We start from the raw sequence: 15,322 nt of genomic DNA, 5'->3' as shown, positions 1-15,322 counted from the left end.
AGAATGCTATAAACAACATTCAGACAACCCTTCAGATAGCTAGCCAACTTGTGATTATAAGGCTAACACACACACACACACACACACACACAGATTATAACCCTCTAAGTATGGCTGTATATCTGTCATCTAACTCTGCTATTTAAATCTGTGCTTTTGTAAAACCTTTTTCCCTCCTGCTTCCCTCTACTCTGCTCTCCTTCACGTGCTCCCTTCCCATCTTCATTTTTCATCAGCTTTTTCTCCTCTCATCTCAGGTTAATTTGAAACATCTTCAACCCATCAGCCCCTTCTGGGGTTTCACCAGTGTGTCAGCCTGTACCATTCCCCGCTGTTAACATGCTGACCGTCCGTATTTGGCTATATTAACCACAGAGCGTCATTCAAGAGTCCATCCAGAATCCAAGGCAGCAGGAACTAACTCATGTAAAGAGCTTGACAAAGTAAGGTCATTACCAGTTTATATCAGCTGACTGATGGACAGTTTTTTTGAAAGATTTCCTTGGACATATTCAGTGACTACAAGTGCACTACCCATAATGCAACATGAGACTCCTACCTGCCGTCCATGGGTATAGGGACAGTCCTCTTCACTTCAGCAATGCTCACTACTACACACGACTGTAGGAGCAACACTGCACAGGGACATATGAGTTCACTCATAAGCAGTGCTCTGTCAAGTCTCCCCAAACATTTTTTTTAAACTTTTAAGCAACAAATAAGGAAAAACAAGTGCAGCTGCCAAACAGGAGCAAAGGGGAACATTGTTTCTGGAACAACTCGTCACCCAGAACTCCTCACACTCTCAATCACTGTGAGAGGTAACACATGTTCATTCTCACCTCGACTGATTGACCGACTCAATGCTGTGAAGGAAGCAACACTTCTGCTAATTTCTGTGCGTGTCTGATGCCAAAGAAGCAATGACGGGCATTATGGGCTCAGGTGGGAGGCAGGGAGCAACCTGTCACCTGCTGCTGGCATGAGGGAGAATATGGACATAGAGAATGAGGTCCGGGGTTTAATAGACTTTGTTTCATTTATGACAAGTGATTTTATGTTGCATGATATCCCTGTTATGTTGTCTGGCATATTAAGTAAAGGTTTTTTTTCTTTTATTGTAGTTCTTTCTGTCCATCCATTCACTGTTTCTAAATGTGTGCGAATGAAAGACTCGCATAAAAGAAAGAGGGAAAGATACTGGCCTTTCACAGATCACCAGCATTATGAAAATACATGGATTCTTAGTCATCTAGAGAATATTAGAGCATACATATTCAGCTGTTTTGTCAATGCCAATAATGCCAATAATAATAACCCCAGGGTCATTGTGTTAAAAAAAAATGGGAGTATGTTTTGTTCAGATTCATTATTAAGTCAAACCACGAAATCATAAGAAAAAGAGGAAAGTAGTAAATCTGAAGAGCTGGAACTTAAAATTTAATTGGAATAGATGAAAATTGTTGTCATAAACTGACTGGTGTAGTCAGCCTTTTAAAGACAAAATATGACATAATGAGGCCGTTAAAAAAAGTTTCCTTATCATGTTTTTTATTTTATTTTTATTTTTTTAATAAATTACAAGATTAGAGTGATGTTACTAATGAAATGAGGGCAAAGGTTTAGATCAAAAGGGGCCCTCAAAGGGCCTTTGAGGGGACAAAAGCAAAAAGTGCTACAAAGTAGCTTGCTTTATTGTAACACGAAACATGGAAAGTGATGCAGAAAGTGCTGCATTTGATATCATTAGGAACAATGTGTGTACTCGCACGCCTCATATCTGTCCATACACGAGAGAGGTGCATTCTGGGTGGTTACTACGGTCTTGTTCACCATAGTAACTAACATCGAAAGGGGTACGCAGCACTAGGCTTTCACTGCAGTTACTAAAATGAATGTAAACGATGGTTTTAGGATGCTGATTTTTCTTGGGGTTTTTGTTTGTTTTTTAGGGGACATTTGGGGAGAGGAAATAAACAGCGGGGCATTGGCACAGATCGAATAGTTGCCATCAACTGCAGAGATTGTACAAGAACCACCTGCATCAGCTGTTCAGTTAACCTTTGAGTTTATGAGGTAGATCAGTGCATGCTGGGCGGTGGTGGAGATGAGCACGCACGCAATAAACTGACAAGAGTAACCCTCGCTCACTGTACATCTGTCTCAAAACCCATCGCCTCACGGAAAACACTCGATTTCTGGGTGGCCAACACTTAAAAATACCTCCGATACAGCTTGTCTGCTTTAGTCCTGCTTTTCACACCTGTGCCTATAAACCTTGTGTCCTGCTAGCTTTGCACCACAGATGGAACCGAGAGGCTCTTCTGCTTGAGAAGCAATTTTTCTTTCTTTCTTTCTGCTGGTTTGGTTGTTACATTCTGCTCATCTAAGGCTGTGTAGTTTCTTTTGCTGGCTGTCATTTCAGAAACACAAGGTGCATCCAAGTCCAACTTTTTTTTGTTTTTCCCAGTTTGGCAACTGTATTGTCTCTCAAGCTAGCTCCACATATTATGCATGGATCCAGTTGAAGCTTTTTTGTATATTATTGTATATCAAACTTTAAAAAAATGCATACCTATGTTATATGTGGTGTTTATATGTAAGGAAAAAACATAATCTTTGGGGTAGATTGACAGACATGGTTTAGCTCAGTCTTGTGTTAAGGACATTTCTTTTTAATAAATCTGTCATTCTACACCAATATTACATAGGTAAATGCATTACATGCTCCCTGTCAATCACTCTAGGTCAATACTAAAACTCATTGGACGAATTGGAAGTGAATACAGTGTCAATGAAGGGAGACTTCAATAGTATTAATAGCCTGAGCTAAGCCATTTCTTGTGAGTCTTCCCAGCATTGTGTGTGTGTGTTTTCCCCCCCCAGTTATATGAAGCTGTGTTACTGTACGATTACTGTATGGACAACGTGTTTACTGAGTTAGTCCTTATCCAATGTTTAATTCCTTTTTTTTTTTTTTTTAAATAGAACCACAAATGGATGTTTTCTTTTCACTGACACTCTCCTTCCTCCATTCTTGTGGCAACATTCACAAAGACAGTGAAATATTTAAAAAATTATTCACAGAGTCAATTTGAGAACCCGCCCTTTACTTCCTTTTTAAATTGTGTTCCAGTAAACTCGGGGCTCTGATGGATGTGAGATATAAAAGGATGCATTCGGAGCTTTTGTACTAGAATGTGCACACAAATTTGATTTTAATTTCTTCTGTTTTTTGTTTTAAATATTACTATTGGTGCAATGAATGTCATCTTTTTGTCATTTAAAACAATCTTTGTAGCTGAATCTTTGTATAGTAAATTCTTTTTCTTATGCTTGTCTTGTCCTTCCAAGGTCCAGTCAAAAAAAACTTTAATCAAGAGTGAACCCACTACCTGCTCTCTGTGTGACTTTTATACTAAATATTCAGTTTTATAAGGCCAAATTAGGAATTTAAAAAAGATGGTAAATATAACATAGAAGCCACTTTGCCATAATTACTGGATTTACAGGTAATAAAGTTAATATTTTTCCAATCTACACAGTAATGTAAAAGTGAAATACCTGTTTTAAAGATATTTTTATGATAAATATTCAAAGTAAACTTTGATAAATTGTATAAACCATCCATCAGATTCAAGTTTCCGGGCACAGTGCCATATATTTTAAAAGGCGCCTATAAATAAGATGTGTTTTTACTATTACTATTATTATCATTATTATTGTTATATCAGTGACTGTTGTTCACCCTGTCTATTTTGTTTTTAAGGGTTCAATGTGACATGTTTTCTGTAAGTGTATGCCTATGGAGTTCTTTCTGTCTTTCTTGGTGTTTTTGTTATTTTTTTGGTTTTTTCTGTGTGGACAAACTTCATTTACAGTCTGTTCCTCTGCGATATGTGACAGTTAGAGGAGCCTGTTGACTTTTAGTTCTCGCAACTCCGATGAAACTCAGGCATCCATTCTCAGATGTACATAGTCATTTTTGTTTCCTCGTGTTCAACAAATATCACCATAAGCTGTTTTTTTTTTCTTCCTTCCTGTCCTGGTGTCTGTGAAATTAAAAAAAACTATTTTATCACACTTCTATTCCTTTTTTTTCTCTTTTGTTTCCCATGAAAATTCAATGTTATGGTTCACTAACCTTTTGTCCGTAGTTTCCATTATCTTTTCAGTACAGCTGCGCATTTGTTTTATAAAGTTTATCTACTTCCTTGTGTATCACAGTTTATTCTTTGGTTGTTTGATGGAAAAAAAAATCCAATTGTCTAGAGTTACTCAAAAAAAAAAGATGTCTGTTATTGTTTGGTTCTTTGCGTTGTGTAAAAGCTGAAAGAATTTCCCCTTAAGGCCGTTTCTCTTTGAGGCAGTTTCTGACGTCTAAATGCTTAAGCTACCTTTTCTTGTCTTCGTGACAAGGAATTTTAAGATGAATAATTAGAAGGAAATAACCCCGATATTCTCATCACACTTTGACAACAGTCTTATTTGTGGTGCAGGGGGGTTTAGCGCAAAGATACTTTGTCGTAGACAGACAAAGTTGGTGGCACCAGGTAGTGCTACTAATAAAGTCAAAGAAGGGTGATGAATATCTCTACACCATGTAAGGAAATATAACATAAAAGGCAACGTTTGTGGTGCAAATAAGACAAGTCTTCATTGTGGCTCTCAGTGCTTCTGTTTATGCCTATCATAACAGCCGTACATTATAGCTCAGAAACCTTTGATATTTAAATCTCATAGTGTACTTGGTGCAGTCGGGCGTGACACTCTCAGCCAAATAAAGAGCTATAATCTTGGTGATAAAAGGAAAAAAATGCACAGATTCATTTTCCAATCTGCGCTTCTGTTTGAGCAGTGTAAATCAGTTGGAGCAAGTATAAACGTACTGTGAGCGGAATACACACAGTATTGTATTAGCACATTGGCACAAGGGCTTTGTACTGACCCTATAGGTCAGTTTAAGACAATACCACTTAGAAAGATAAAAGCTGTTATTGCTCGTGTTTGCCATCGTTAGTTTATAAATGGAGGTAACTGTCTTATGTTACCAACAGTGAGCTTTGCCAAGTAAGCCTTTTGGTTAATGTATCTCAGACCAGACAATTACTGTATATGCTTAGTGTTTCATAGCTGTGCACAACGAGGGATCTTAGAACATTTATCCCACCAGGCATGCACTGTGAAGCAGGATTTTGTCTCCGGTAATGTCAGGGTTAACCTTGGCTTTTTAGGACTATGAAGGTGGTTCGTTTCTTATCAGGGTTTGTCACTACAGTAACTTATGCTGGAGCAGGGCCTGAAAAAGTCAACAATCCTTCACAGATAACTTCCTTTGTGAGGTTTGAACCCAGAATCTCCTTGCTCTAAGGTGACAGTACTCACCACTGAACCAAAGTCTTATTAGACCAAAGGCTGCATTTATCTGGTTTTTTTTTTGACACTTCACTAAAACTTTTCTGGTAAAATGCTGCCTCCTGGTGGTGAAAGGTTAAGACTGGCAGTTTGCACATTTGCCTTTCACACAAAAAGATCTCGGAGGAGGCCTGAGCTAGTGTACTCCTACTGCTGGACGAAAGCCCAGAAAAATAGGATTGTGTCAGGATGTTAAATCAGTGCCAAATCAAACACGTGGATCCTCTGCAATCCCGTGGAAAACAGGGGAACAGCTAAAAGTATGCCCACCCCCCTCATTTCTTTATTTTTGAGCAAATAACCAGACCTTACCCCGTGACGAAAAACTTTCAGAGCCCTTAGAGAACTTCAGAAAGATGCAAGTCATTATACAAAAACACAGCAAATATACACAGGATACATTTTATTGAGATAAAATAACACTACATTAAAACTATCTTGTTACTATATACTTTACTATTAAACAAAAACATATTTGTCCAAAAATACAAAACATTATTTTAAAGCACAAAACTTAAATAGTGCAAATTCCAACACTTAAAGTCATATGGTAAACATAAAAGAGAAAATGACACTGGCAGTTAAAGTGGGACAACAGCCAGCGTGTAAATTCCTTCCATAAGCACTAAACTTCAAGTTAAATAAGTGTAAAGTGGAGGCCGGTGCTCTGTTTGCCACTGTTAAAGCTGTTTTTCCGCATCCTGGTAGTCATAAGCAAAGCTTTACAATGCCTTTGTCTTCTATGTTGGTTTTGTTTTATTTAAAACTCCAGTGTTACTCAACGCTTCTGTTACTCAAACAGTTGTTTCCGATCCGTTCTGTGACCCTTCCAAGAAAGTAGCAACAAAACAGACAAGCCTGTAATAAATCAAATAAAGAGCACTTCAAACTATTATGTACCAGCAAGTTTGTTTGTTTTTCTTCCCCCAAACAATGAGCACTTTTCAAACTTTCTCCCCCTCATCCATTATTTTATTTCACAATCACAACTAAATATTCCTGACTTACCTCCACTTACTAATGGAAATAAATAAATAAATAAATAAATAAAGATCATCAAAAGTGAAACTACAGTAGCCACCTAGTGGACAACAGGCACAACTACAACCTTAATCACCAAGCACCAGCTTTACAAAAATGTATCCCTGTTTTCCATCTGGAAACAGACAATTCAAGTCCACCTTCTCTTATACTGAAAGCATGTTGCTTATATTCAAATACCCATTTCTAAACCCACTATAATACAACATTACTAAGCATCATTTAAACCAGTGTATAATACTGTTAATGAGTGTTTATGTTATTTGGTCTACATCTAAAAACAGTGTAATGACAAAAACTCTATATGTGGTATATCTTTGCTGCTGATAATGCAGCAAAGTGATTATAATGAGTGAAAACAAACAGTCCTGCAAACCCCGTTTTCACCGCTGAAAAGCTAAATTTCAGCATATAGTCCAGGGGTGTCCAACTCCAGGCCTCAAGTGTCAGTGTCCTGCAGGATTTAGATGTGTCCTTAATCCAACACAGCTGATTTAAATGGCTAAATTACCTCCTCAACATGTCTTGGAGTTCTCCAGACGCCTGGTAATGAACTAATCATTTGAGTCAGGTGTGTTGACCCAGGGTGATATCTAAAACCTGCAGGACACCGGCCCTTGAGACCTGGAGTTGGACACCCCTGATACAGACTGTACCTCACACTGTTAGCCATATAAATATGGCAGCATTATGGGAGGAAAAATGCTGGAACCACGCACAGATGATTAACACAGCATGTCCCCTTTCTTCCATTTTGATGATCTAAATCTAAACTCAACTTTTTTTCAAGTTTCACTCCATGCTGTGTCAGGACACCGAATCACACCGACTTTACTCGTCCGTCACAGTTTTTGCTCAAACGACGAGGGCCGAGCTTGAAGCCGTCAAAGAAATACATAACAGCAGGAAGCCAAAACCTAACTGAGCATCTTTACTACAGCATGTCTTAAAAGGGGATTCATTCCCTTCCTGTGATGATTGACGTGCACAGTAAAGAAGCCTCTGAGCCACATATAACTCACTGTTGGCAAGGTTTCACCTTTGGAATAAGGAGACTTGATGTTATCCATTTCTGTGGCTGGCTCAACTTACCCTACAAACTGATTTCTAAAAACTGACCATTACAGGAAAAGTTATGACTGAGTGCACATTAAGGCTTCTCCAGGCAGGAAAATGAAAGTTGCAGTATGTTGACATGCTGGATATTACAAGCATTAACAGCCAAAGAGGACATTTTGTTTAGCTGCTGGTAATAGACATGGGAAATAAAGAACCGTATGTGGGCAGATTTTTAACGTACTATAAAGAAAAACAGTTTTGAGGTGCACTAAGAGTGAAACTGAAAGACGTCTCGCAGAGCCTGGAATTGATTTTGCCTTTGGTTGACGTTTCCTTCAGCGCCCTTTGAATGAGGCTGGATAGTGACAGTAAAAGTGATGAACCTCCATCGGGGTTTAAGTCTGTGAGGTGTTGTGTAGGTGAGCAAAAAGTTGGGCAAGCCCTGGTAAAAAAGATATGAGTAAAAAGAGGGTTCACATCTTTACATTTAGTCCCCAGGTTATTGAAGAGGATTCTGATACAAATCCATGCCATGAAAAGGAAAACAAACAAACAAACAAAAACAGTGATTGGCACTTATATTGGGATGTTCCCATTTCAAAAAGCTAATTTAGTATTTTACAGCCATCTCCACCAATGAAAAGTCAAACGTTTACTGCTTTCCTTATAATATAATGAGCTTTCTCATTCTTTGTGAGAAAAGAAAACAAAAAGTTTTCATTATTTATGTCAAATGAACTGAAAAATGTCTTCATAGCCATATATACGTGTTCTTCAGAATTTAAAGGTATTTGATAATTATTTTAAATAACTAAGAACATTTTTATCCAAAGGTGATCCAAAGTTGGTGATGCCTTAAACATCGATGGCCACCCCGTGTTTAGTGAATATCACATCTCTGGTTCCCGTCAGGTACATGAGCACTGAACACAGGTGAGGGAGCGTCGCCGTGGTGCTGACGTATAACCAGTATGGGATCGGCGCCGTGTTGCCGAATGGGCACACCCACAGGCCGTGGCGCACTGCATCCCGGACGTGGTGTGTCACCATGGAAATGAAAAGCATCCATGGCAAGGAGCACCAAGCGTCTTTGAGGCGCCCGAGCCACATGAGGAAGCGGAGAGTGAGACAGATGATGGGAATGAGAGAGGAACAGTGCAGCGGTGGACGCTGAGGGAGTGAGACAGCAGCCTGGAAGAGCAGTGAGAGACAGCGTTAGCACCACATATATCCTTTGGAAACATGTCAATCCATGTCAACAGTGTTCTGTACTGTGGAGATCCTGTCATGAGTCATGCTCCAGCACACACACACACACACACACACACACACACACACACACACACACACACACACACACACACGTATGAGGTATAGGGCTGCCACAATTAGTCGACTAGTCACGATTACATCGACTATCAAAATCGTCGACGACTGATTTAATAGTCGACGCGTCGTTTGAAGCTTTGTAAGATCACAAAGGACGCAGGAATAATAGCAGGATTTAAGAGTGTAATAACGGACTGAAACAGAAGATGGCAGCACTGCACGTACAAGGATGCCAGCTGCCGTTAAACCCCGAAGAAGAAGAAGCTGTGTCCCAGAATTCATAGCGCAGCCCAGCTCAGTTTCCAACAATGGCGGCAGCTAGTTAGTTTTAATATTACTCTTATTATTCTTTCTGGGTCACAAAATAAACGTTTAACATATTTTCAGGTGAGAATGTAGCTGTGTAAACCTCAAATATCGGCTCAGTTTATCAGGACACCACATATTTTCAAAAGCACTCCCAACGTTTTCGGAGACGTCTGTTACCCACTAGCTCGATAGCTAGCCGGGGGCAAGGCTCACTAGAGCCGACGAGAACACCGGACTCCTGGCAAATCGTTTTCAAACCCACCGCCGTCTTTCGCTACTCAGGTTAAACATGATATATAAGTCACTTAGATAACTTAAAAATGTTATTGTTGGGCCTTTTTTAGTATTTTATTTGTTCCTCAGTAAATCGGTTTGGCTGAGATTAAAGTTATAGTTTCTACACAACTGAATAAACATCAAGCAGACAGCTGATTATCAGAAGTGTGAGACGCTCGAGAATATACTCCGGTGTCCTGTTATATTTTAGATAGCAAGGAGCAGACGGCTGAGTTTATTAAACTCCACTGAAACAATCTGGAAATTTAATTAAAATTTAATAAACTATCATCTTGTCTTTATTTTTAGTTAGCACATACCTTAAACACTTAAAGCTGTAAGCTAATGATAGTTATATAAGAGCAGATGCATGCATGATCTGATTAGTCGACTAATCGCAAAAATAATCGGTGACTAGTCATTATCAAAATAATCGTTTGTGGCAGCCCTAATGAGGTACATCTCTAAATTAGGGCTGCCACAAACAATTATTTTGATAGTCGACTAGTCACCGATTATTTATGCGATTAGTCGACTAATCAGATCATCATCATCATCCAAAATAAACAAAAAGTCCTTCAAAAATAAAATGCAGCAACCATCACTGGACGTAAAACTACAGCTTATTGCACCAGCAGCATCTGCTCTTATATAACTATCATTAGCTTACAGCTTTAACCTTTTAAGGTGCTAACTAAAAATAAAGACAAGATGATAGTTTATTCAATTTTAATGAAATTTGCAGATTGTTTCGGTAAAGTTTAATAAACTCCTTGCTATCTAAAATATAACAGGACACCGGAGTATATTCTCCAGCATCTCACACTTCTGATAATCAGCTGTCTGCTTGACGTTTATTCAGCTGTGTAAAAACTATAACTTTAATCTCAGCCAAACCGATTTACTCAGGAACAAATAAAATACAAAAAAAAAAAAAAAAGCCAAACAACAACATTTTTAAGTTATCTAAGTGACTCATATATATTTAACCTGAGTCGCGAAAGACGGCGGTGGGTTTGAAAACAATTTGCCGGGAGTCCGGTGTTCTCACGGCGCTAGTGACCTAGCCCCCGGCTAGCTATCGAGCTAGTGGGTAACAGACGTCTCCGAAAACGTCGGAGCGCTTTTGAAAATATGTGGTGTCTTGATAAACTGAGCAGATATTTGAGGTTTACACAGCTACATTCTTGCCTGAAAATATGTTAAACGTTTATTTTGTGACCCAGAAAGAATAATAAGAGTAATATTAAAACTAACTAGCTACCGCCATTGTTGGAAACTAAGCTGGGCCGTGCTATGAATTCTGGGACACAGCTGCTTCTTCTTCTTCGGGGTTTAACGGCAGCTGGCATCCTTGTACATGCTGTGCTGCCATCTTCTGTTTCAGTCCGTTATTACACTCTTAAATCCTGCTATTATTCCTGCGTCTTTTGCGATCTTACAAAGCTTCAAACGACACGTCGACTATTAAATCAGTCGTCGACGATTTTGATAGTCGACGTAATCGTGACTAGTCGACAAATCGTGGCAGCCCTACTCTAAATGTATGTATGCATATGTATATGTAGATGGATCAACTGACAGGTCAGATGCGTCTCTTAGATCTTTGCTGGAACTTTTTGGATTTATATGACTTATAGAAGCTGTTCAGTTTTTTCACACTGCACACCATGCTAAGATATACCAAGTGTTTAGCTAATTGCTCTTTGAGAATCACTTTGTTGGTGCTGACATACAGTTTTATGCCTGTCAATTAAACTGTTATCTACTGTCTGTGTGTGTGTTCTCTATCAGTAACACAATGAAAGAAGTTACTAACATGTTTTTGTAGATTCAACTAAAGAAATGAGAACCAATGCTGTGTTTCTGCCAGTGAAAGTGTCTAAAGATACAATTTAAATTTTTGATACATTGCTACACTGTTGGGCTGAAAGACCAAAAGAATAGTCAATATTTCAATGATGTAATGGATGACAGTCATTTTTTAACATACATATAAAATGAAGTAGTATTTTTCTTGGTGCGTCACCATAGCTCACCCTGTGGATTGTGCTATGTTCCCGGCATAAAATCCATATCAGAAAAGCCCAGATTGAATTCTGCCCCAGGCCTGTTACTGCATGCCACTTACTTTCCCATCATTTCTTCTGTGTCTAACTGTTGTTATGTAACAAAGGCAAAATACCCCCCAAAAAATCTTTTTCATAAGGATCCAAACTTATTAATATTCAGTGGCCATTTGGAGTAGAAACCATTTGCACTCCAGCATTGGTTCTCCTGGCTCGCTCGTTTGATTTAGCATCCCCGTGGATTATCTGACAAAGAAACTGAACACATTTACAAGAAAAACATGGCTGCTGCCAAACACAAACACCTACAATCCCTGATAAATAGCAACTCATGAGGCTTAAAAATAAAAACAAGTCTGTGAAATTAAAATTTTCTGCATGGGTTGTTTCAGTGTTTTCTCTCAGTGGGAAGGTTATAATGAACATTGTGTCCTGTAATCTACTATAATGGCACATGTATGGGTGCATTTAAGACTTAATCACTAAATAATTAGCTCTCCAAGAGAAAGGTGAAGGACTTAGGGAATACTTTGTACCCTATCATTTGTAAGCTTATTAAGCATTCAGATTAACCCTCTATGGCGAAAGTCTTACCTTGAGTGATAAGGATCCAGCCATATAGAAGTGGTCCAGGTCTATGATTGATGCCAGGAGCCCTGCGAGTAACACCTCATATAAATCGCTCTTTTTCCTCAGTCCAATAACAACCGCCCATGACCACAGCCCCACCAATCCGTGCGTGGCGTTGTCCAAGACAGCACGCAGCCACAAGTGTTGCTGTATGACAGACAGCTGTAGGACGTGGTCTGCCACCACACAGAACATCCCGAGTCCTGCCGACGCCAGCAGGGAGGCGGAACTGAAAGTCTGCAGGAGGGCCTGAGCTCTCTCCGTCTCCAGAGCCAGGCTGAGAGGTACGGGAGCACCATCTCCCCTGAGGCCAGGTCCCAACAAGGGGGACGAAGAAGGGGAGGAGTCGAGCTTGGAGTAGAATCCTTGCATGTTGTTAGATGGCTGGAGGGGCCAGTCAGCATTAAAGGTCAGCAAGATTCAGGCAAACTGGAATAAAGGAAATAAAAGGTTCATCATTCACTGCTTATCGGAGCAAACGTGAAGCAATCACACACACACACACACACATACACTCTAATGCATGTTCATGGACACAAATTTTATTTTATTTACTTATTTTTGGTGACAGACTTTGACACTGATATATTTTAACAGGAAGCATATTTTGTGTCTTATTTAGATTCTTTAGAGGACACATGTCAGCTGTCCTGAGGGCTTTCTAAAAGCAGCTTCCACTGTATTGCAACTCAAACCTAACTGGGGAATTTTTATAGACAAAACATAACCAATGAGTTCTTGATAATAAAATAACAATTAAAACAATCCAACTGTAAAATTCCCACTACCGCCACCCCCATCCTGTCTCCAAATGTGGACAACATTGCCTTTTAAAGGTGAAATATATTCATTTGACATGAATCAGTGCATATGAAACTGGACAGATGAAAAATTGAATATAAAGGCATAAATTTGGCCCGCGGACCAGAGTTTGACACCTATGCGCTAAAGGAAATCTCGGAGGAATCTTTCCAGCACCTGCTTAAATCCATACCAGGTAAAAGGGGGAACAACCCAATACTAGCAAGCTGCGCCGAATAAAATGTCCAGTAAGTGCACGTATTTCAGTTACAGATCATACCTATATGAAAAGAGCAAACAAAAACCACCCCGCACCTTCCACATAGGAACAATACCTAATAACAACACATAATAAAGTACTGTGGAGAACTGAACAACAAATACAAAGTTCACACACATAAGACAGTTTGAGTTCCCTGAAAATCCACAGCTTTCCAACACCCAGATTATTTTTTATTTTTTGGACCATGGGGGCATGCAAAAATAGATCTGATGCGTCTCATGCAACTGAGCGAAATGTAGGACAGACTCAAAAGGCGCCCTGCTTTTGTCTTTTACTACCAGCTGATGATGCAACAGCAGTGCTTCTCTTGAAGATGCTCCTATGAATGAAAATTTAATTAGCTGGTTATTTTTGTCACCGGCTAGCGGCTCCAGCTGAAGTCCCTGCCTGCAAAGCTCCTTGCGGTCCGCGTAATGTTTGTTTGACTTGACATTAAAGTCAAACAAACATTAAAGACATCTTAATTAGACCCAATATAAGCGAGCTAAAATAACACCACAGACAGTGCTAGGCGCTACGTGGCTAGTAGTGACAGAGATGCTGCTATGTGTAGGCGGACAGCAGCTGTCACGATTAGCGATGGATTGCACGTCATCGTCCCCGATTTAAAATTAAGAACAAATGTATAACCGATCAATAGGAGATTTTTTATGTCATTTTTGATGAAACGCTTGGAAAATAAACCAACCCTTACCCCATTTCCCTGCATCCGTAAATCTACTGAAGTGTTCACACTTCTTCTGCTGTGTTGTGTTGTAGCGCCAACGCTCAGCGGTGCTTTGCTGCCACTCGCAGGGCATGAGTGGGACCCACCAGCAAAGTATCGCTAGAAGACCAGAAGGGTTCAAATCCACTATATTGCCAAAAATATTTGCTCGTCTGCCTTCATACGCATATGAACTTGACTGACATCACATTTTTAATATGATGTGAATGCATGCTTCCTTTGCAGCTATAGCAGCTCCAGCGCTTCCGAGTGCTTTCCAAAAGGTTTAGAAGTGTGTTAATGGGAATTTGACTATTCTTCCAGAAACACATTTGTGAGTCAGACCAACAAAAGTATTCTGTCAGGTTGTGCGTCAGAACTCTGTGCAGAGGTGTCAAGGTCTACCACACCAACAATTCTTCAAAACATGGATGGCCTTTTTCTGTTCCAATTGTCATGTTATAACAGGAAAGGGCCATCCTGAAACTGTTTCCAGAAAGTTGGGACCATCCCACCTCCACTTTTCACTTGGCACAATGCAGTCAGACAAGTACTGTTGTCCTGGCAACCACCAAACCCAGACTGGTCTGTTGAATTGCCAGACAGAGAAGTGTGATTTATAAAAACACATCTCCATTCTTAAGTCTAGTGGCACCATGTTTTACACCACTACATCTGAGGCTTTGCATTGCACTTGGCAATGTAAGGCTTGAATGTAGCTGCTTGGTCATGGAAACCCAATCCATGAAGCTCTCTGTGCAGTCTTCTTGAGCTAATCTGAAGGCCACACGAAGTTATGAGGACTGCTTCCACTTGGTTACAACAGATGATTGTGGAATGTTTAGTAGCAAGAAAACTTCATGACTAGACTTGTTGCACAGGTGGCACCCTATCATGGTACCATTCTGGAATACACTGAGTTCCTGAGAGCGACACACTTTTTTACAACTCTTTGTCTGCATGCCTAGGTGCCTGCTTTCTTACTCCTGTGGCCATGTAAGTAATTGGAACAACTCAATTGATTTATTTGGATGGGTGAGTGAATACTTTTAGTAATATAGTGGAGGTCAGGGGGGAAGCAGGGCCTGTATGAAGACAGCAAGTGAGTGATGAGTTCTGGGGTAGAATTGACAGATGGGTTTCAGGAGGGAGTGGGATTATATCATGGACCAACTCTGTGCCTCTTCTTGTTCGCGATGGTTTACAGATGAGGTCAGGCAGGAGTCTTTGTGGACTATGATGTCTGCAGATGATGTTGTAATCTGTAGTGAGAGTAGAGAGGAGGTGGAAGAAAGCCTATAGAAGCAGAGGCATGCTCTGAGAGAAAAGGAATAAAAGTCAGTAAAAGCAGGACAACTACAAGACTGAGACAAGTGTAACAGTCACGATGCAAAGAGCAGAGGT

The 15,322-nt window shown here is 39.8% G+C and overlaps 3 protein-coding genes across 5 annotated transcripts in view; 1 reads left to right on the top strand and 2 right to left on the bottom strand.

Moving 5' to 3' along the window:
• il11ra (interleukin 11 receptor subunit alpha) overlaps positions 1-2,980 on the top strand; it is a 51,832-nt gene extending 48,852 nt beyond the window's left edge. The window contains exon 12 of one of the 3 annotated variants that reach the window (XM_082538881.1): positions 1,953-2,980. The gene's annotated coding sequence lies outside the window, so the exon portion shown is untranslated. Of the gene's footprint in view, positions 1-236 lie in introns of all 3 variants that reach the window. The other 2 variants (XM_082538880.1, XM_082538879.1) reach the window with 2 other exon arrangements.
• Positions 1-10,091, bottom strand: part of musk (muscle, skeletal, receptor tyrosine kinase) — a 118,543-nt gene extending 108,452 nt beyond the window's left edge. Inside the window, exon 1 of the mRNA XM_082538840.1 lies at positions 9,916-10,091. The gene's annotated coding sequence lies outside the window, so the exon portion shown is untranslated. The remainder of the gene's footprint in view (positions 1-9,915) is intronic.
• Positions 7,526-13,965, bottom strand: tmem267 (transmembrane protein 267). Its single transcript, XM_082538904.1, has 3 exons — positions 13,907-13,965; positions 12,093-12,557; positions 7,526-8,706 (listed from the first exon to the last, which is right to left on the bottom strand). The coding sequence occupies exons 2-3, from the start codon at positions 12,498-12,500 to the stop codon at positions 8,371-8,373; spliced, it is 744 nt and encodes a 247-aa protein (XP_082395030.1). The 5' UTR covers positions 12,501-12,557; positions 13,907-13,965; the 3' UTR covers positions 7,526-8,370.
• Between the last annotated feature and the right edge of the window lie 1,357 nt (positions 13,966-15,322).

The sequence above is a fragment of the Aulonocara stuartgranti genome, assembly GCF_965226115.1.
Source record: "Aulonocara stuartgranti genome assembly, chromosome: 7".
Classification (NCBI taxonomy): domain Eukaryota; kingdom Metazoa; phylum Chordata; class Actinopteri; order Cichliformes; family Cichlidae; genus Aulonocara; species Aulonocara stuartgranti.
This window is presented reverse-complemented; position numbering and strand designations above follow the sequence as displayed.

Excerpts from the sequence above, each read along its gene's own strand:
- tmem267 (XM_082538904.1), bottom strand. The coding sequence starts at position 12,500 with ATGCAAGGATTCTACTCCAAGCTCGACTCCTCCCCTTCTTCGTCCCCC. Across the intron at positions 8,707-12,092 it reads CTGGATCCTTATCACTCAAG|GCTGCTGTCTCACTCCCTCA; the intron begins GTAAGACTTTCG and ends CTGCTCTTCCAG.